Genomic DNA, 20,025 nt, shown 5'->3' on the forward strand with positions numbered 1-20,025 from the left:
CAAAAAGTCTTTAGTCTTTACTCAGAATTGATTTGTATTGAACACATCCATTACAGTTACACAGGTACTCAATAATGAGATAGGTACATTGACACCGTATATATACGTTAACACCTACTATACAGAAAATCTGTTAATTCTTTAATACATTTTTATAACCATTGCATACATTAAAAAAAAACTGTTTTTTAAATATTTATTTATACACTTTTTCAAAATTGTATAAAATAATAGGTAATTAAAACGCCAAGATGAACACATAATTTGTTTTTAAGAACGTCAACTTCCGAACACTGTCGACTATCCAATACGCTTCTGAACAATATAATATGGAATTTAAAGAAAATAAGATGTGGATACATTAACAAATTACCATGTTACTTACCATAGTATGAGAGCACAATGTGATATTTTTACAAATAGTTTACACACGCGATTTGTTTAATTCATTAATTTATGAAATTCCAGTTTAATTGACACAATAATACAATTTATCCAATAATATACATAATTTATTTATTTAATCGTCACCAACATTATAATAATATATATAAGATGATGCTGCCCTATATAGCATAATATCATAAGCAACGCTGGGCATTAACGAGTTAAAAAGTTAAAGTTAAGTTAAAAAGTTAAGTTACTTTTAACTAAGTTACTTAACGAGTTACTTTTTTTTTAAGAAGTAACTTCTATCTTAACGAGTTACTTTATTTTTAAAGTAACTTCTAACTTAACGCGTTAATTTATTTTATAGTCACGTTAAGTTATTTTTTTTTCTTTGTACGAACCCCAAAGATTTATTATAGCATTTTGTGTAATAAAAAAAAAAAAATAATAACAATAATTATTATGTTAAATATAAATTATTCTGCTATATAATATTATTATGCAGGTATTGAATATTCTAAATAGTAAATATTATAGACTGTCGAAGTGTTCTGCACTATAAATAACGTATTTAAATACAAGTAGAGGCCTACCATTGATTAAATATACTATAATAATATTATTATAGTTACTGTATATTTGAACAATGCTAATAGTTAATGGAACTTACAAAATGTCAAAATATACGAAACGACTTATGAGAAATAAAGAATAATATTTTATATTATTCCTTATTCACAGAATATGAATATACTATATAGGTAGTATATAGTATGTCTAGAATCTAGATATTAAAGATTAGTGCCATGCGGGTAATTATTATTTAGAAAAGAAAAACATATATTATCCAAACCCAATATCCCATATTATTATACGTTTGTAAGCTGTCAGTTTTAATTAAAATTTGGTGTTTGTTTATTTTATATTCATTCATGGAAATTATAAGAATAATTTTGCTTGGAGTGAGAGAAGAGAGTGACCCATTCTATTTACTATACCCGGGGGATTATTATTTATTATTAAATATCAACTAATGTCTGGAACGAATAATAATAATACTTAATATATAGTCTATATTTAAATGACATGACAAACTTGGTGCTGTAAAATTATATATATAGACTATAGCTGTGCTGCGTTGTCAACAATTTAATATTCTTTATTACACTATTGTTGTGTATTGCTCTCAATATTTAATTTTTATGAACAAAATTGAAAATACATTGTAATATACTAATATGGATACTGATACATCGCAATCAAAATGCACAAAATGGAGTCATTTAAACAAATATTTTAAGGAAACATTGCATAGTGATGGTAATAATAATATTACATTTAAATGTTTGCTATGTATCACTAAAGAAAAACTCATCTCTACTTCGACTTCCTCCAATTCAAATTTAAGAAGCCATATTAAAGTAAGTAAATATACTATTGTTTATTGATTAATACCTAATCTAGGTACTAATAAGTATTAACTAATATAAAGTACCTAGGCATGTAGTTCTTTTATTAAATGAATTATAATTTTATAATTTTTAACAATTATCTACAGCATATTCATCCTAGTCAATTATCAGAGTTTAATAAGTGTGGAAAAAAAAGGAATAATATTGATGATAACCCTGCTGCATATAAACAGTTAAAGCTAGATGAAGTTGGAAAAATCTCAAAAAAATTGAACCAAACCGAATTTGACAAGGCTAATATTGAACTTATTGTGAGCACAGTATCACCTTTTTCATTAATTGAACATCCGGGATTCATTAAATATTGTAAGCTGACATCCAACAGAGTTACAGCATCTAGAAGAAATTTTATGCGAGATATAGTATCTGAGTATAATGATATGACTGCATCGTTAAAAGATGAATTATCTCAAGTTAATTTTGTATGTATCACTGCAGATTGCTGGTCTGTATTTCACCGGTAAATATATAGATAAATATTATTTTATGTTAAATGAGTAATAACAATGATGTACATTTGACATTTCTAATTTATTTATTTCATAATAATATTAAAAACTGTGTTCTTTTATATAGGTCTTACATGGGGTTCACAGTACACTGGTTAAATAAAACCACATTAGAGCGTACATCAAAAGGACTTGCTTGTAGGAGAATGTATGGAAAACATACATAATATGACAATATAGCTGAAATGATTGACAAAGTATTATCGGAATTTAATATTCAGAATAAGACATCTCTCATTGTAACTGATAACGCGGCAAACTTTGTGAAAGCTTTCAGGTATAGTACTTTAATCTAATATCTACAATACATAGTAAAAAATTAAATATATTTTAAGTCCAAACCACTAATAAGTAATACATGCATGATATAGTTAATTTATTACCTATATTTTATTCATGACAAATTAAATAACCTACCTTGTGCAATAGCCAATAATATTTATAAAAAAAAAAACAGCCCACTAGTTATTCTACTAGTCATTCTGACAAAACAATTAAATAATATAGCATAATAGGTAAATACTGATTTAAATTATCAGCAATTTTTGCCTTTGTTGTTTTTATATTACTGTATATTTGTTTTTTTACTTTTAGCTTGTTTTAAATGAAACATATATTAATACATTTTTTAATTATCATTAAATAATAAAAGAATAATGACTACAATAATACCAACCTGCCTAGGTTGTACATTGAAAATTAAAATGAATTATTATTTATTACATTAGATTCTTCACTAATATTTATAGAACCTAACAATATAATTAATAATTATATCTTTAACTTGTAGAGTCTACAATGAAAATGCCACTATACAACCTTCCACTGCCAGTAATCATAGTAAGTGTTATTTTTCAATATTATGGTTTTTATAAATTAGTATCAGGAACTGCATAAGAAACCCTTCCACCCACTGGAGTATTGATCTATTTATCCTTATTTATCCAGTTTTATATCAAATTATATGCATAAATTATAAAACCATATATATTTCAATATTTGTATTATAAAGTGAATAATATAATTTACAAGTGCTTATGTTATTAGTGTTATTGCATATAATTTTATGTAAAACTGGATAACTACCAAAGTACCTACCCATCAACCTACTAACTACTTCCCACTAAATTTGAAGAAGCATTTGCTCCAAAATTAACCCTTTAACATGTGATTGATCAAGATCAAGGCGAAGAAGAAGAAGAAGTGATGCGACCAATTAATATTTCAGACGAGCTTGAAAATGGAGTAGGTAATTTGTTTAATTTGACATTACCTCAACATCAAAGGTGTGCTGCGCATACCTTGAATTTGATTGCTACTACTGACATTGGAGATGCTGAAAAAGATAAAGCCTACAAAATATTGAGCAGACGCGTGTTTGGGAAATGTCAAGCTTTATTTAACAAGCAGAACCAATCAACGCAATATGCTGATCAAATAAAAAATGTTCTTGGCAGATATTTAATTACTCCTAATGCTACAAGGTACATAATGTAAATTTATATCCTTGTGTATATTTATGTATTATTTAACTATTTTGAATAAAAAAAACTCATATTACATCTAAATTACATTCTAGGTGGAATTCATTTTATGACGCTATTAAATGCATTGTCAGTAATTTGAATAAAATAGATGAAGTATTTTCTATAACGTCATTGCCACCATTTTCTAGACCACGTGAAACTTTATTTCTAATTGAGTATTGCAAGGTATTTATATAATATATTTATTACTATCAACTCATATTTTTTTGTTTCCCATAATTGCAATACAGTTTAATATATCTAGTATCAAAGTACTTAAAGACTAAAGTTATACTATTTATTAAAATGTTTAGGTTATGCAGCCAATCGCAAAAAGCTTAGACATATTACAAGGGGACAAACATGTGTGTCTTGGATATTTACTTCCTACATTAACTGCGATTAATAAATCATTAAAAAGTTTGTCAAGTTTAAACTACTGTACGCCATTGGTAAATGCTTTGCAAAAAGGAATAGAAAAAAGGTATTTGATTTTAATTATAATAAAATTACTTAAACTATTTTAAACAATTATTGTATTGTATTTGGTATTAATAGGTTTCAAAGATACATGAGTTCTAGCACATGTCAGATATCATCTGCTTTAATTCCTATATTTAAGTTGAACTGGGCCAGCTCAGAAGAAAAAATAAGTATTAAAGAAAAGTTGGTTGAAACTTTAAAAACTTGTGCTGAGGATGCAGGCAGTACATATACTTCTTCACAACCTTTGGTTCAAAATGATTTGTCACATCAAAATGTGACAGAGGATGATGATTTTTTGCTTTTTGAAGATGACTTGCAAGAATCCCAAAATAATTATGATTTACAAAAAATAGTTTCTGATTATTTATTGAACCATAACATAAAAGCTCCAGAAGATTTGCCAATAACATTGAAAGAAGCCTATATTGAGTACAATACTGCAGTACCATCGTCAGCTCATGTTGAACGTTTGTTTAGTGCAGGAGGACAGGTTTTTAGCAGAAGAAGGGGTTCCATGTCTGATACCAATTTTGAAATGGCTTTATTGTTAAAGTTTAACAAATATTTTATTCAAGAATAAATAAAATATAAATTATAAATATTATAATAATTTATTTGTATACAATATCTTATGAGCAAAAACTAATAAAAATAATCATATAAAATAAAATATTTTTTTTTGTATGTAAGCTCAGTTTGAGTGTCTAGTTAACAGTGATAACCCATAAAAATCTATTCTGGAGTGATTTTAGAGTAATTCGCTTGTGTGCTAGTAGCCAGCAGGTAACAGTGAACAGTATTTAATATTTACAACTAACTATTATTTTCTTAAATATATCAAAAAGTATAATAACAGCATATATAATGAGTTAGGTAGTTGTTAGTTGTTTATTTAACCATATTTCATGAATGTTAATGTATGAATACATATTATGAGCTTAATTAATGTCCATGTTATTTTATTTTTGATACTGCTGTTATCATAAGATGCTGTCTACGAAAACTATGGTAAAATAAAATAATAGCTTATCTTTAATTAAATATATCATTCTTACTAATAAGTAATAATAATTAAAATTCATTTTATAAATGTTTGTATTTAGACAAGTAGTTGTTTTATTAACTGTTAATTTAATAATATTTAATACTATACAATATACATTTATAATTAATTTGATTATTATTTATTACCTAATACTTAGTTGGTAATAACAAAGTAAAATTTAAACGTTTTACCATCACTTTGGAAAACTTTTAGGTAAAAAATAAAATAGGTATATACAAATAATTTGTTGGATTTCTTAATTTATAAGTACCTACAGCAAAATACATTTTTTTAAGATATAAAGACCTACATTATAATATTATTATGTTATTTGTAAATATTTAACTTGAGGTGTAAATGGTGTAATTATAAGTTTTATAAGAAAAAAAAAAGTAACTTATTTTTAACTAAGTTAAGTTACTTTTTTTTTCCAACTAACTTGTAACTTTAACGAGTTAAATAAAAAAGGAAAGTAACTTTTAACTTTAAACTTAACTTACATTTTTCCAAATTAACTTAACTTAACGAGTTAAAAAAAATAGTTAACTTGCCCAGCCTTGATCATAAGTATAACAATTATACTATTAATAACCAAAACAATTTTATATTAATTTTTAATTGTACTTCAAATATAAATAAACTCTTATTCTTAGGTATTTTATTAAATAAAACAATCCGGTTTAGATATGTCGATGGTTGCTAAAGCCTAAAGTAGTAGAAAAATGAAATATATTTTTTGTCACACTTGCACTGAAAGTTTAGTTTTCGACGATGGTTTGACGTCAAGCGGACGGTAAGGTGTCTATGCTGTATGTATCTAATGCACAACTAGACATTAAAATCAATACCACAGACAGACCACAGTCCTTATAAAACATAAACATTTGGTTACATCTTATATTAAATTATTAATATTCATTTTGCCAGAAGCTTGGCATGCAGTGGAGGCTCTGCAGTCTGCATGATGTAACCGAATTCTCATTTAAAATCTGTAGCACGCATAAACGATAAACCTTATACCATTGATATTAAAGAATGGATAGACCATTTGAATTTATCATACGGAAACAAACATGAAAATATTTTGAAGTTACAGAGGTCTTAACACAAATTGATATTATATATAATGTTGCATAGAAATTCGAGGGATATTTTCGTTTTTTTTTTGTTCGAGTGAAGCACAGTGAGCGAGTGGCAACATGGGCATCGCTGTAATAAGCATGACAAAATAATTTGTCAACAAACATTTATCAGTTCCTTCATCCTTGTGCTAACCTTATGCTGGAAAAAGTTAAAATGTTTAAATACTACTAGCATTTTTTTCTTAAGTTATTAACGCGTTAAACGTTTTAAATATTCTTTACTACAACATGAATACAAATATGAAAATCAATAATATTAGGAGCATGGGACATAGTGTTACATGGGGCAAAGTATTACGGTAACAATAATTTGTACTGGACAGTTGGTAACACTAAAATAATTACGCGGAATTATCGGCTTCAATCATGTGCGAACTGTCATTGATAAGCCGGTTTAATAACAAACGTATTTTTATAAATAACTCGAGAAAACTATAATGTGTTGAAAAAAAAAAGTGTTTTATCGATTAAGTTTTTTTCTACAGTTATTCTCATAGGTAAGTTTTTTTAATTTTATTATACTCTCTATCTTGTGCAGAATGATATTATTTATTTTTTCAGATTTATGTATGTTAGACAAATCTATTTTTTATTAACTGAAAAGATAAATGTATACCCTTTTGATATAACTATATAATATATTATAAATATACAACAACATGCAATTTTTCAAATATTTTATCATCAATTAATTTGTATGACATATGGTATATTGTGTATATTAGGTAAACAATTTTACATTTGAAAAAAGAAAAAAGTTTAATTTAAGAAAATCCTTTGAAAAGTGACTTCTTCCATTCGACATAAAGGGCATCTTGTTGGTGCTGGAAGGGATATAATGCAATCGTTGTAAACCCATGCATGACCACAAGGAATAACAATATGCTGTTGAATATTTGCTGCTCTTGCATTCAAACAGACCAAACATCTAGACACATCTTGTGGAGCTATAGGTAGTTGTGGAGTTATAGGCAGTTGGAGCTATAGGCAGTTGTACAACAGCAGCAGCTTCCACTTCTGGCTCAGGATTTGGATCTACCTCATTGATCCAGTTTATATGTCGAGATATATATCTTGATGTGGTATATGATGTCAATTGCATGAACTGCCACATACTTATGATGCCAGCGTCGTATTGGCTTGTAGCATTTTTTAGTCTTTTTGACTGCAATAAATATTTCGTCTTCAAATTCCTTGTAGGTTGGAGATTATTTTCAAGCTGTCTCAGTATGACATGGTAATTATTAAATAAATTACTCAAATTACCTATAAGAAAAATATTAATGTAAATTTCAGAAACATGAATTCCTAGAATTTGTATATCTATTTATTTGGTGACTAATACATTAGATAGTACAAATTATATTATAATATATTAATCACAATCCATACATTATATATATTATAAATAACGATACAATAATATATTAGTATTTTAAGTTTACAAATGCTAAAAATCAGTTCTATAGTTTTGAACAAAATAGTGTTCTGGATTAAATTAAAATATCCAAATACTTACAAAAATAAGGAAATTTAATAAAAAATGTACAAATGTTTTTGAAATCTTACTTTATAAGAGTACCTATAAATTAATAATATTGTTTAACATACTTAAAAATATCCATAGATTGGGATGAGTCACTGAAAATTTTAATCTGAGCTTATTGTGGAAACTCTCAATATTATTGTTTGTACGCCTAGGAAGTCCATATACTGAAATTATCTGAGTTCCCACACGGCGCAACCAATACCTAATTAAATACAGGTATAAATATATAGTTAATAAGTTTTATTTGTGTATATTTAAATATTCTACTGTACAATACAAACCAAATATATATTTAATAAGTATTATTGATTAGATTTTGTGTATGCAATTCCTTATAAAATTAAACTATACATTTTATAAAAGTCGCTATGATAGTAAAATATAATAATTTATTTAAAAGTTTCAAGTCACTACTAAAAATTTCTTTTAAATTACTAAAAAAATAAATTAAAATGTTATATTTTGTTTAAATGATTTTCATAAAAATTTAAACTTTAAATGTTGAAAAAAAAAATTGTCTTTTTTAGATTTTTTGATTTCAGTCAGAACTACTTATGAATAACCATGTACTATGCTTTTTGACCAAAAACAAAATTTGTATCATACATAAATTTAAAAAAACCCAAATAAATTCAAATACCTACAAATAGCACAAAAATATCCAAAACATTTTTTCCTGTCTAGTAAATTCTATTTTGAATATTAGGCAAAAATGTTCAAGATAGTCGTTAAAAAAAAATATATTACCTCTCATAATAATTAAATAAATTATGCATTGCTACTCCATGATTAATTGCATACATCTTAATTAATTTAAATGCTCTATCTATATCCTGATATGGAAGCAATGGAAGTCCAAATAAAAGTTTTAAGCTTTGCAATGCAAATTGATTGCTATTTACAAGCCTATAATAACCCTTACTTTTCATGTTTTTAAAAACTGCCTATAAACAATTATAAAATATACAAATAGCATAAGTATATAAGCATCTAGCAAAAATGTTATTAAAATAAAAAATTTTATTATTTAGTTACTTGATTATGGTGAAACCAACACCCAGACGTTCGAGCTTCAGGGAAATATGACTGTAAAATATCTCTAAGTGTAGATTCATAGTCACTTATGATAATTCTCGGGGAAATGTTTGGTAAAAGATTATCTTTGACATAGCGAAATACACTGTCATATGAATTTCTTGACTTCGATTCCATTAGTACAAATATAATTGGTATTGACTATAAATTAATTAATTAATTAATGAACATTTGCTTAATAAAAACAATTCTAAGTTTAATTTTTTTTTTTTAGGTTTAATATACTTACATAATTTTGTATCATAGCATGTACACTCAATAATTGATAACCCATGTTTACTGGAACCACTTTAAAAGTAGCGTCTACATGAAGCTCCTCAATTCCAGTTACACAAAAACTTTGTGACAAAATTGGACATGCAAATATCAGGCTAGTTTTACCATCAAGGTCACGAACACAGCTCCTAAATATTGTAATGTCACAACAGTTATACCTTTGAAGATGACCATTATCAAATAAGGTTGCTAGTTCTTGAAGGTTCCCTGGCAATCTAGGCATTACTGATCTACGAGCCAAACGCATTAAGGATTCAGCTGTAGGCCATGGATATAAACCAGCTGCTATTGGATGCCTAAACCAATAAATAAGTATATGCAATTATAATTGATTTTTCAATAATAAAACTTCTAAAATTTACCTTAGACACTCTTCGTCATAAATTTCTTTTAATAAAATATTTTCTGCAACAGCTCTTCTTTTTAGTACAGATTTTAAAGCCTCTACTAATTCAGGGGTATCATCTTCTCTTGGATGATTAGAGTGAGACCTCTGCACAATTATTGTTCCGTCGGCCATCTTTTTCATAGTACCAGGACAAAAGTGCATTGCACTTTTACTACACTTGTAATAACTATTGAATAACAAAAATATTTATGAACTACAAGAATTCATATAAACTATATTTTCTATGAATTAAAAATTTAAAACAAAAAAGTTTTGTAAAATATAATAATATTAAGTATCTACTATTTATTGTAAAATAATAAATTAGATTAAAATACTTAAAAAAATAACAATAATAACAGTTAATTCACGTTATAATTTAATTAGAAATATTACACAATATATATTTTATAATATTTAAAAATTATCGTTACACTAATGACAATACCTCGTAACTAAATTTTTGGTACTTTTCAGGAGAAACATAAAACTGAATAATTATTGTTACACATTGACTACATTCTTTATGTTTGCATTTTAAAATAACTTATATTTTTTTTGGAATATTATATATATAAATAATCCATACATTTTTTTATGTACACAGTTTAAAGGAGATACGTGATATTGCTCTACCAGTAATTTAGATACGTGGTATTTCTGTTAAATATACGAGGTATTACTGTTTGTAAAATGATTAAATTTTAACCATACGTTTTATAATAATTATTACTTAAACATAGGTAAGTAGTAGTGTGGATCAGTATTATGCTCTTTTGATCAGTCTTTACCGAAAACATGATGTTATGAATATAAAAACAGGATTATTAAAAATAACAACACAAAAGTAAACTATTAAAATTTAAGAAATTAAAAAAACATTTATCTTCAATATTTATATCAGAATTCACAGTATTCAATTTAAAATTTTCCAGTGGAATTTCTAACATTCTATTATAATCTTCAGTATTTATATCAGCATTCATAGTATTCACTTCATAATTTTCCAGTGGAATATCTAACATCCTATTATCATCTTCAATATTTATATTATCAGAATTCACTTCAAAATTATCTGTATAATGTTCCAATGGAAATGCTAACACCTCATTATTTATTTCTACAACTGAATTTATTTCTGGTTCATCGAAAACAATTGTAGCTGAAGATATAATATCTGCTAAATTATGAACATTATGTTCATTTTTCACATTATTGTTATTATTATTTATAACAGACAAGTCCATCATCATCTTTAATCTGCGTCTCGCCATTGTGCCTAAACATATTAATTTACTAATAATATAATATATTATAATAAATATAACAGTAGGTAAAGCTATTACAATACAATAAAACTAACTGTCTATAATATTATTAATACAAAATATTATATTATTTTATAATGTAATTTGCGCAATTTCACGTAAGTAGGATGCGACACAGAAAAAATGAATTATGTAAAATGAAAATATCACGTATTCATGCTCAATATTAATTTTGCAATGATGTGGTATTTATTTTATTTGTTTGTGCTTGCTTAGGCGATTTATAATAGAAAAATATCTTCGATCTTCAATTTTGAGGGTACTTTTGGGAGGTCAAAAAAACTAAAAAACTTCTCAATATATTTCAAAATAATCGGGAAACACTAAAAAAAAATGAAGGAAAATAAGAATTATTACGCACAACGAATTAGCATTTTTTATATGTATTAGGTATCCCTATGTGCATAAAGGTGATTTTAACATCGCAGAGATTGTATTTTTATGTCTCAAATGTGACATCACATAACTACTACTATGTGATTTCCAATAGATGTTAAAAAAAAATATGTTAATTATTATATTCTCCGAGATGTCACAAAGTGATTTCTATGCGATATAAATTTGTAATAACATATAGAAATAAATATTCGACTACTATGAGTATTATTGTATGCGAAGTCGTATCGATTACTCATTTATAGCAATAATGCATTTATTCGAATGCAATATCTCAAAGATAACTTAATATTTCATCGATGTGATATAGGTGTTTTCCCAGTTCGCCGATACTCAATATATATATAAATTTTTTTTTCATATATATGGACATGCAAGCTTTATAAAATAAACTTGGGTTTTCGTTAGAAAACCCGGTTGTTGGTGAACTGGGAAGAAACAATGAGATAAACGCATCATAATCTAAAAATAAAAATTATAAAAACTACAATTGATTAGAGTCATCAGAAAGCTCATTGGGATAACCATCGAGAAATCACAAAACTTAATTTAAACGCAGACTAACAGTAAATCCTACACTACGCCAGCGTTATTAGCTCAATCCGTCTAAATCGTTTGATAATAATATTGTCTGTGAGATCAGTTCGTTTAATTTTATTAGTATTTTCCACGAGTTTGGAGCTTGGTTATAAGTGTAATACAGTTTTGTATCTACGTCTTTTGTTATATTCACTACGAACTACCAAGTTTTCAAGTTTTGTTGTGCAAGTGACAAATACGATGGACAACTCCTATTCTAAACAGGTAATTTTGTTTTATAATACTATAACTAAGTACCTATTTATATATGTTAAAACTTGCAACTTGTAGGCAATTTTACTTTTTCATTGGTAACCTATTATATACTTAATTGAACTTGATACTAAAAAAAAATCTTTAAATTTATTCTAAACGTTAAACTATTGTAGCTGTGGCTATATAGTGTATATAACTGTACTGAACCACAGATTAATTATTCTGTAACTGGATCTGAAACATTTATAACTGACAATAATCAATGCAATATAAACATGAATTACAATAATAATATTGATACTAATGATACTGACATATTAAGTGTTAACCTACAAAAATGGGTAGCTAAATTCCATGTTTCACACAACTGTTTGAATTCTCTTCTAACAATTTTGAGGTTTGAAAATCTGAATCTTCCAAAAGATGCCAGGACATTATTGAAAACACCAAAAGCTAATTTTCATACTATTATCAGCGTACCCCCCGGAGATTACATTCATATTGGTGTTGAAATTATGTTATGTAAAATTTTATCAAAGCATATTGACTGTTTTGATAGTAATATTGTACTAGAGTTAGGAATTAATGTTGATGGTGTCCCACTATCAGCCAGCTCTAAGTCAAGCTTTTGGCCTATTCTCATATCCATTGTGAACATATCTCATTTATCAAAATATGTTCTTCCAGTTGGGCTATATCATGGAAAATTTAAGAAACCTTATTCAAGCTTTGATCTTATGAACTATTTTATAACTGAAATTAAAGAAATTCTTTTAAACGGAATATCTGTTAATAATAAAGTTTTAAAATTTAAAATTACTCAGATAGTATGTGATGCACCAGCCAAAGCATTTGTGCTTAATGTGAAAGGCCATAATGCATATCATGGTTGCAATTCTTGTATAGTGGAAGGTAGTTTTATTAATAATCGAATGGCATACTTAGATATGAATGCCAGTTTGAGAACAGATCAATCGTTTCGTACTAAACAAGATGAATTTTATCACAAAGACTCTAGTCCATTAGAAGATTTACCAATTGATATTACTAAAACAGTTGTTATAGAATATATGCATAACATATGTTTAGGGGTCACAAAAAGATTAATAACATTTTGGACAAAAGGGAAAAAACCTGTTAGATTGTTAAAGCCTGAAGAGGTTTCAGAAGAGTTAGATAGTTTAAAACCTTTAATGCCTTCAGAATTTACTCGACTACCCAGGTCTTTAGATGAAGTTGAATTCTGGAAGGCAACAGAATTTAGGACTTTTGTTCTGTATATTGGGCCAGTTGTTCTTAGAGGTCGATTAAAACAATCCTTTTACAACCATTTCATGCTGTTACATTGTGCTATCAGGCTTCTTATATGTCCTGAAACATGTCATACTCATAATTCTATAGCTAAAACTTTATTAAATAAATTTGTTCATGATTATCCTTATTTATATGGTGAAGAATATGTGGGTTATAATGTTCATAATCTAATACATGTGGCTGATTTTGTTTTAATCCATGGTGCCTTAGATACATTTGGTGCATTTAAATATGAAAATTATTTGCAGTTTATTAAAAAAAGTTGTAAAAATTCCAGGTACCCCCTCCAAGATACTTACAATCGTATAATAGAACAAGTAAATATCCAAGCACATTGTAATCCTTTAAACTATCCAATATTAAAAAATGAAATTAATTCTGATGACTCTATTGATAAAAATTTATATGAAAAAGTAATTCTTAAAAATTTTGTTGTAAGTTCAAAAAGTATTCGAGACAAATATTTTATTTTAAAAAACAATGAAATTATAGAGGTCAAAAAAATTATTAAATATTCAAATGGGCAAATACAGTTTATCGTATCTCCATTAAATTATTGTACTATGTATCAAGATCCCATTTCATCTTGCTTAATTAAATCATTTTATATTAACAATAATAATCATAATTTTTCAAAATTAACTGACTTGGACTGTTTAAAAAATAAATGTTTATAAATACCGACAGGTAGCAAATCCATTGCTATAGCTCTACTTCATGAAGTATAAAAAATATATATACCTATACCTTATTTCTATAATATAAGTAACAGTGTGTAGGTACCTAACCTAACTTACTATTCTTATATAAGCTCTTATGTTGTATAAAATTAATAAATAATTTGTTTTGTAATAATACTAATAATTAATAATTTTTATACTTGATTTAAAGTTGTAATAACGTTACCTAATAAAGAATTTAATTTTGTCATTAATTTGAATTAATACTTGTTTTATTTTATTTATGTACAAAAATAAGCACAAATTTGCATAACTTTGGTTTGATACATTATTAACCTACATTATTTTAGTTTAACTACAACTTTTATTATACTAGCAAGATTTAGACTTAATAAGGCCCTAGGCCACCTTAAAAAATTATATTATTATGCCAGTGCCAAATATTATTTTCAGATATATAAAGAGATAAACTGAAATTTAAGAAGTATATAGATAATTGAAATAATAAATCATTAGCTTAATATTATTTTTATTTAGAACAAACTTAAAAATATAAACTTAGGTAAAACGAAACAAAAGTTTTTTGTAAGGCACAATTTACAAATATTTAATTGAAAACAATATCCTATAGCTTAATTATTTATAATATTTACACTTATCAATAGATACCTAGTACATTTAATCAGTATAATTAACAATTTTAACCCAAGATTTTATTTGAAACAAAAGAGTCACCCTCGGCTTAGATGAACCGAATAAGTTAAACTAACATGCATACTGTAAAATATATCATCTAATTTTTAAAGTTAAAATATTTTTGTAAGTATAATAAGAAATTAAATAAATTATTACTAATTAGTAAAATAAACAGCTATAATAAATTGTACTCACACAGTTTTTCAGGTAACGCCAGTTCCAGGGGCGTGCTCACGGTGGGGATGAGGGTGTCATATCCCCCCCATGAACTCTTTTTTTATGCATTTTCTTAAGTTTCTTGCTAGTTTAGCTTTTCTCGAAAAAAGAGGTAATGTATAATTGGTTTTAATTTTTAAGTTGTGTTAATAATTATTATCAAAGATATAAAATATATATTATAGTAGTCAGTAGATACACATTTGTGAGTAATATTACGTTATCAGATACCAATGGACTATTATAACATTAAAACATTTCAGTCCATTATGTTTCGATATCTATGTTATGAACGCGCCCATCGATATATCAGTACGACAATACAGATTATATCCATCACCACGGACCAAAATAGTTCGTTCCGGGATTCCCGTCACAATCTATTGTTATCAATAACCGAGCCATAATAAACTAATAACTGCGGGCCGTAGACTGTTGTAGAGTACTTACATAATACATAGTTACATCTATCTCTGACTAGTCCGACTGACTATGACAAAATAAATATAATAAATTTTTTTTTATAATATACCTAATTTAATTTGTCGTGATTTTGACGTTTGATCGTATCTCGTGCAGTCGTGCGTTTTGAAATAATAATTTTCATATTTTTATAATAATTATTATTTATTAATTATTACCATACTATTACAATTATGTCAAAACGTAAAATTAGTGATTATTTTTCTAAAAATACAAATCAAGATGATTGTGAACCAACTTCTAGTAAAAATTCAACGAAAACACCAAGTACACTAAATAAAGTAAGTACCCAATACTTAAAATTGATTTACATTTTAAAGTTTAAAAAACTTGGATAAAATGTACCTACTGCATCTGTTCCAAAATCTTTTTACTAACACTATGCAATGTGGTTTAAGATGTCGAATATTAGTGAAAAAACATCAGTTTTGGTTCCGGTTTTGAATTCAATATCACAATCGCCTTCAGTGTCAGTATTTCAAGATCAGGTAAAGTTTTATTTACTATTAAATCATTATAAATTATATCTTTTACAATAATATTTAGTTTTGCAGTTTTTAGCTATGCAAATATGCAATATTAAAACTTATATTTATAAACATTACAAATGCCTAACTGCTTAAATATTTTTAATAATTTCATATTTTCTAGACTGAAAGTATGCATGCAAATGAAAATGATATAAGCTTATTCGTAAACTGTAGATTATCAGATGCTGATAAATTTACTGTAAGTTTAGACTTTATTTCTGATAAAAATAAAGTGTTCTTACTACCTACACCTAGTATACATAATTTTTACTGTTTAGGCACTTAAAAATGTATGGTTACCATTGCCAACATTTGAGTTTCCTTTAAACCAAAAAAATAAGAAAAGAGGTTTAAAATTCCAATATAAATGGTTGCTTCAATTTAATTGGCTTGCTTACTCAAAAATAAAAAATGGTGCTTATTGCAAGTTTTGTGTAGTATTTTCAAAATGTGGTGGAATAGGGAATCAGCCTTTAAATAAATTGGTATTAGAAGCATTTTATGCATGGAAAAAAGCTCTTGAGGTAATACAGTATTTACAGTTTTTATGAATAAATTGTTTATATTATTAAGTGTGTTTGATGTTTTAATAGACATTTCGTAAACATTCAGAATGTAGTTACCATAAGTCTGCTGTTCTTAATGCTGATCATTTTGTTAGTATATATACAAAACAACAACCATCAATTATTGAGGCTGTTGACACTGATAGGTATGTAAATAAAATACTCTATTATAATATTAATTTAAATAAGTTATAATACAAATTAAGAATATTTTTTTAGATTAGCTAAAATAAAAGAAAATAGAGCAAAACTTATACCTATAATTGAATGTCTTATATTATGTGGACGTCAAGAAATCGCTTTATGGGGACATAGAGATTCTGGAAAAATTAATGTCAATGGTCAGTAATCATTAATAAGTATCTAAAATCTATTTTTAATATTTTTAATATATTATTTTATCAAACTTTTTTTTGCAGATGATTCAATTAATGATGGAAATTTCCATGCTATTCTCAGATATAGAGGAAAAGGAGATGAATTTTTAAAACAAAATCTAGAAAATGATTATCGTTACAAATACATTGGGTCCAAAATTCAAAACGAAATGATCATTGCATGTGGAGATATAATACAAAAAAAAAATAAATGATTCACAATGTTTTTCAATACTGGCTGATGAAACAACAGATATCTCAACTAATGAACAACTAACTTTATGTGTGAGATATTTGGATACTCAAAATAATATATGTGAAGATTTTTTGCAATATATAAAAGTAGACAGTCTTACTGGCATTTCACTTTCGTCAGCTATTATAAATGGTTTGTATATTATCTTAAAAATTATATAAATATGTAATTTAATTTATCTATTTGAAATTTAAAATTTTAGGTTTAATTAGTTGTGGAGTTCAATGTGATTTCTTATTTGGTCAAGGATTTGATGGAGCAAGTAACATGTCTGGAAAGTTTAATGGCGTTCAAGCGATTATCCGTGAACAGTATCCACAAGCAATATATGTCCATTGTGCTGCCCATTCACTGAACTTGGCTGTTTCTACTGCAAGCAATATTAAGCCTATTCGAAACTGTTTAGGCATATTGGAAAAAATGTATGTGTTTTTTAAAACTCCAAAGCGTAATAATGCATTGTTAATTGCAATTGATAAAGGTGATTTTGAACCTAAAATCAGAACACTTAAAAGACTTTGTGCCACACGCTGGGTGCAGCGTTATGATGCTGTGAACGATTTTGTCGAACTATTCCCTTGTGTGGTGGCTGCATTAGAAATAATTACAGAATGGAACGACAGTTCTGCCACTGATGCTGCCATATTATTAAAAGCTATTGATAGTGAATTTTTGATCTCACTTCAAATTACTAAAGCAATTTATTTATTTTAATTTTCTAAAAAATAAAGTTTTAAAGTTATTCTTATAATCTTTTTAACTAAACTTCATTTGTTACAGTTTTTATTTTCCTATGGATTGCCACTATGTAAGCAATTACAATCCAAAAAAATTGACTTAGTAGAAGCAGTTTGCCTTGCCGAGGATATAATTTCAGCACTTAAGAATATTAGGATTAATATTGAACAAGAATTTAATAATATATTCTTAATGGCAGAGGTAATCAAAGTCAATTAATAAATTTTATATTTAATTTTTATCAAACAATTTCTAAACACAATATAATGTAATTTAGGAAATGGCTAATGTTATCAGCTTAAATCTATCGGTGAAAAGAATTACAAAAAGACAAACCAATCGTGCAAATCCTTTTACAGATTCTGATAATAATAAAATATCAGACATAAATGTTGAACATTATTATCGAACTACAATATTTATTCCATATTTGGATTTCTTTATTGCACAATTAGAAGAAAGATTTACTGCACACAAAACAATTTTTAAAGGTTTTTCTTTTTAACTAATATTTAGTACTAATTATAATTTTTACTAATTTATAAATTTAAATAGGATTTGAGACTATTTTTTCAAAAAATCAGTTCTTAAATGCAAGTGAAATTGAATCCTTTAAAAATCTGGCAGAGTTTTATTCACCGCATGTAAATAAAGACAACAGTTTGGCTGAACTGAAAATATGGCGAACAAAGATATTGGACAATTCTGAAGTCATTAAAACTGGCCTAGATGCTCTTCAACTCTGCAGTTCCTCTATTTATACAAATTTGAATAAGTTACTAAAAATTTTATGTGTCCTACCCGTTTCAACATCCACCCCAGAAAGAACGTTTTCAACATTAAAGAGGGTGAAGACATACACCAGAAACTCAATGCTTGAAGTACAATACTCTTTAACTTATTAGTTTAACCGACATTCAATATTTACTTGCATTTTATTTTAGGACCGTTTGAATGGATTAACGTTGTTGGCAGTACATAAAGATATTAGCATTACTTCAGATGAAGTCTTGGATGAAATGTCTATGAAGCCAAGAAAACTTGAACTTATACTTTAGGAGTTAGGTCTTTAGATCTATACTTTTTTATGTCCGATTATATAAAATAAAATATTTTATAAAATGTTAATTTTGAGTATGTTTAGCTCTATATCTAGTATTATATCATAATATAAAGTAGTATGTATTTGTATGTTCTGAGCACTTTTGGGCAGGGAGATTTTAAAAGTTTAAGGGGGACTTTCCCCCTCAAGCCATTTTTTTTTCCCTGTAACACGAAAAACACTGTTTTTTTTTCAAAAACCATAATGTATGTTCTGAGCACTTTTAGGCAGGGAGATTTTAAAAGTTTAAGGGGGACTATCCGCCTCAAGCCATTTTTTTTTTCCCTGTAACACGAAAAAACACTGTTTTTCAAAAACCATAATGTATGTTCTGAGCACTTTCGGTCAGGGAGATTTTAAAAGTTTAAGGGGGACTATCCGGCTCAAGCCATTTTTTTTTTTCCCTGTATATCATACATATTGGTTACACTGTATCTTTTAAAAAAATGTTATAAATTGTTTATTTAATCCACTTTAGTTCAGTTAGTAATAAACCTTCGTTTGATCAAGTTCTGTTATTTTCTGTTAAAACATTTTTTTTGTAAGTGAATATTTTCAGTTTTAAAAAATGAATTTTCAAAAATTTAGCAACAATTTTTGCTCACTTGTTACTTTAGTACGAAACAATGTATATCCTGCACATCCACAATATACTACATTTTCATCAAGA

At 26.7% G+C, this 20,025-nt stretch overlaps 3 protein-coding genes across 3 annotated transcripts; 2 read left to right on the forward strand and 1 right to left on the reverse strand.

Moving 5' to 3' along the window:
• Positions 1–1,305: 1,305 nt before the first annotated feature.
• On the forward strand, positions 1,306–5,053 carry LOC132925423 (uncharacterized). Its single transcript, XM_060989821.1, is given in 8 exon segments — positions 1,306–1,811; positions 1,949–2,322; positions 2,439–2,648; positions 3,162–3,211; positions 3,552–3,855; positions 3,951–4,083; positions 4,212–4,381; positions 4,456–5,053. Coding segments are annotated over 8 exon segments (1,932 nt in total). The 5' UTR covers positions 1,306–1,628; the 3' UTR covers positions 4,964–5,053.
• Positions 5,054–7,498: 2,445 nt separating this feature from the next.
• Positions 7,499–11,152, reverse strand: LOC132925970 (uncharacterized). Its single transcript, XM_060990325.1, has 7 exons — positions 10,827–11,152; positions 9,853–10,065; positions 9,444–9,786; positions 9,155–9,355; positions 8,867–9,063; positions 8,182–8,321; positions 7,499–7,836 (listed from the first exon to the last, which is right to left on the reverse strand). Exons 1-7 carry the CDS (start codon positions 11,150–11,152, stop codon positions 7,499–7,501), a joined length of 1,758 nt encoding a protein of 585 aa, XP_060846308.1.
• Positions 11,153–18,447: 7,295 nt separating this feature from the next.
• Positions 18,448–19,311, forward strand: LOC132925971 (52 kDa repressor of the inhibitor of the protein kinase-like). Its single transcript, XM_060990326.1, has 3 exons — positions 18,448–18,744; positions 18,809–19,134; positions 19,198–19,311. The coding sequence occupies exons 1-3, from the start codon at positions 18,534–18,536 to the stop codon at positions 19,309–19,311; spliced, it is 651 nt and encodes a 216-aa protein (XP_060846309.1). The 5' UTR covers positions 18,448–18,533.
• The last annotated feature ends 714 nt before the right edge of the window (positions 19,312–20,025 follow it).

This window comes from Rhopalosiphum padi, chromosome 3 (genome assembly GCF_020882245.1).
Source record: "Rhopalosiphum padi isolate XX-2018 chromosome 3, ASM2088224v1, whole genome shotgun sequence".
NCBI classification, from domain to species: Eukaryota; Metazoa; Arthropoda; class Insecta; order Hemiptera; family Aphididae; genus Rhopalosiphum; species Rhopalosiphum padi.